General features: G+C 41.3%; 1 protein-coding gene across 1 annotated transcript in view; it reads right to left on the bottom strand.

The window, feature by feature from the left end:
• Positions 1-427: 427 nt before the first annotated feature.
• The window catches only part of SEPT14 (septin 14), a gene marked incomplete at its 3' end in the record, with an annotated part of 23,220 nt that continues 21,951 nt past the window's right edge, over positions 428-1,696 (bottom strand). The window contains exon 5 of the mRNA XM_011928521.1: positions 428-614. Coding sequence (XP_011783911.1) covers positions 428-614 — 187 coding nt within the window. The remainder of the gene's footprint in view (positions 615-1,696) is intronic.

The following is a 1,696-nucleotide window of genomic DNA, read 5'->3' as shown; positions in this document are numbered from 1 at the left end:
AGGTAACTACACTTGCATGCATGTGCCTTCAAGATGTGTTATTATCTCAAAATTAATATTACATCATGAAAGGTTGGGACCAGGAACAATGACTCACGCCTATAATCCCAACACTCTGGGAGGGCGAGGTGGGTAGATCACTTGAGCCAGAAGTTCAAGTTCAGCCTAAGCAACATAGTGAAACCCCGTCTCTACAAAAAATACAAAAATTAGCCGATCTTGGTAGCACATTCCTGTAGTCCCAGTTACTCGGATGGCTAAGGTGGGAAGATTGCTTGAGTCCAGGAGGTTGAGGCTGCAGTGAGCTATGATGACACCACTGCACTCTAGCCTGAGTGACAAAGCAAGACCCTGTCTCAAATACAAAAAAAAAAAAAAGAAAGAAAAAGAAAAAGAAAAGAAAGCTTGGTGGATTTACCAAACATACCTTACTGTCAAGGTTCTTCATTGTTAATAGATCAAGAGACTTCAGGGAATGTCCTGTAGGTGAAATGAAGTAAAGACACACGTGGATGCGAGAATCATGGTACTCAAACAAGGAACGTTTAATCTTCAGTTCTTCTTGAAGATAGGCCTCAAATTGGGCATCTATGTAGTCAACTATTGGTTGGTAGCTAAAAAAATAATTTATACATTTAGCATAACAGACTTATAAAATCTAAAGCCTGCTTTTTGACGACTTAATGAACAGTTAACATGTATGTAAGCAGTTTGCTATAGTGATTTAAAAAAGTTCATAACATGTCCATACAAAGATATTAATTCCAAACCAATAATTAGGTTCATGCTTTACTCTATGATTATGTAAAATGTAAACATAGAGGAAAGCTGGGTGCATCCGACAGGGGACTAGTATCCAGAATATAAAAAGAATGCAAGCAACTAAACAGCAGTAACAAGAAGAACAAATAATCCCATTAAAAAAGTGGGCAAAGGACATGAATAGACATTTTTCAGAACACCAAAATACAAAGTAAAACCACAATGAGATATCCTCTTACTTCAGTCAGAATGGCTATTGTTAAAAAGATAAAAAATGGCTGGGCACGGTGGCCCACGCCTATAATCCCAGCACTTTGGGAGGCCAAGGCAGGTGGATCATGAGGTTAGGAGTTCAAGACCATCCTGGCTAACATGGTGAAACCTCGTCTCTGCTAAAAATACAAAAATTATCCAGGCCTGGTGGCGGGCGCCTGTAGTCCCAGGTACTTGGGAAGCTGAGGGAGGAGAATGGTGAGGACCCAGGAGACTGAGCTTGCAGTGAGCTGAGATTGTGTTACTGCACTCTAGCCTGGGCAACAGAGCAAGACTCTGTCTCAAAAAAAAAGATAAAAAATAACAGGCCAAGTAGAATGGCTCATGTCTGTAATCCCAGCACTTTGGAAGGCCAAGGTAGGAGGGTCACTTGAGGCCAGGAGTTTGACACCAGCCTGGGCAACATAGCAAGACCCCATCTATACAAATAATTTTTGAAATTAACCAGGCATGGTGGCATGTGCCTGTAGTCCCAGTTACTCAAGAGGCTGAGGTGGAAGGACCACTTGAGCCTGGGAGGTCGAAGCTGCAGTGAGCTGAGCTTGTGCCACTGCACTCCAGCCTGGGTGATGGAATGAAAAACTGTCTCAAAAAATAATAATAATAATAAATAAATAATATAATTTGGCAAGGATACAGAGAAATGGGAACCCTTAGACAC

This window comes from Colobus angolensis, unplaced genomic scaffold (assembly GCF_000951035.1).
Source record: "Colobus angolensis palliatus isolate OR3802 unplaced genomic scaffold, Cang.pa_1.0 Scaffold771, whole genome shotgun sequence".
Classification (NCBI taxonomy): domain Eukaryota; kingdom Metazoa; phylum Chordata; class Mammalia; order Primates; family Cercopithecidae; genus Colobus; species Colobus angolensis.
The sequence above is the reverse complement of the archived record's forward strand: the minus strand, read 5'-3'. Positions and strand labels throughout refer to the sequence as shown.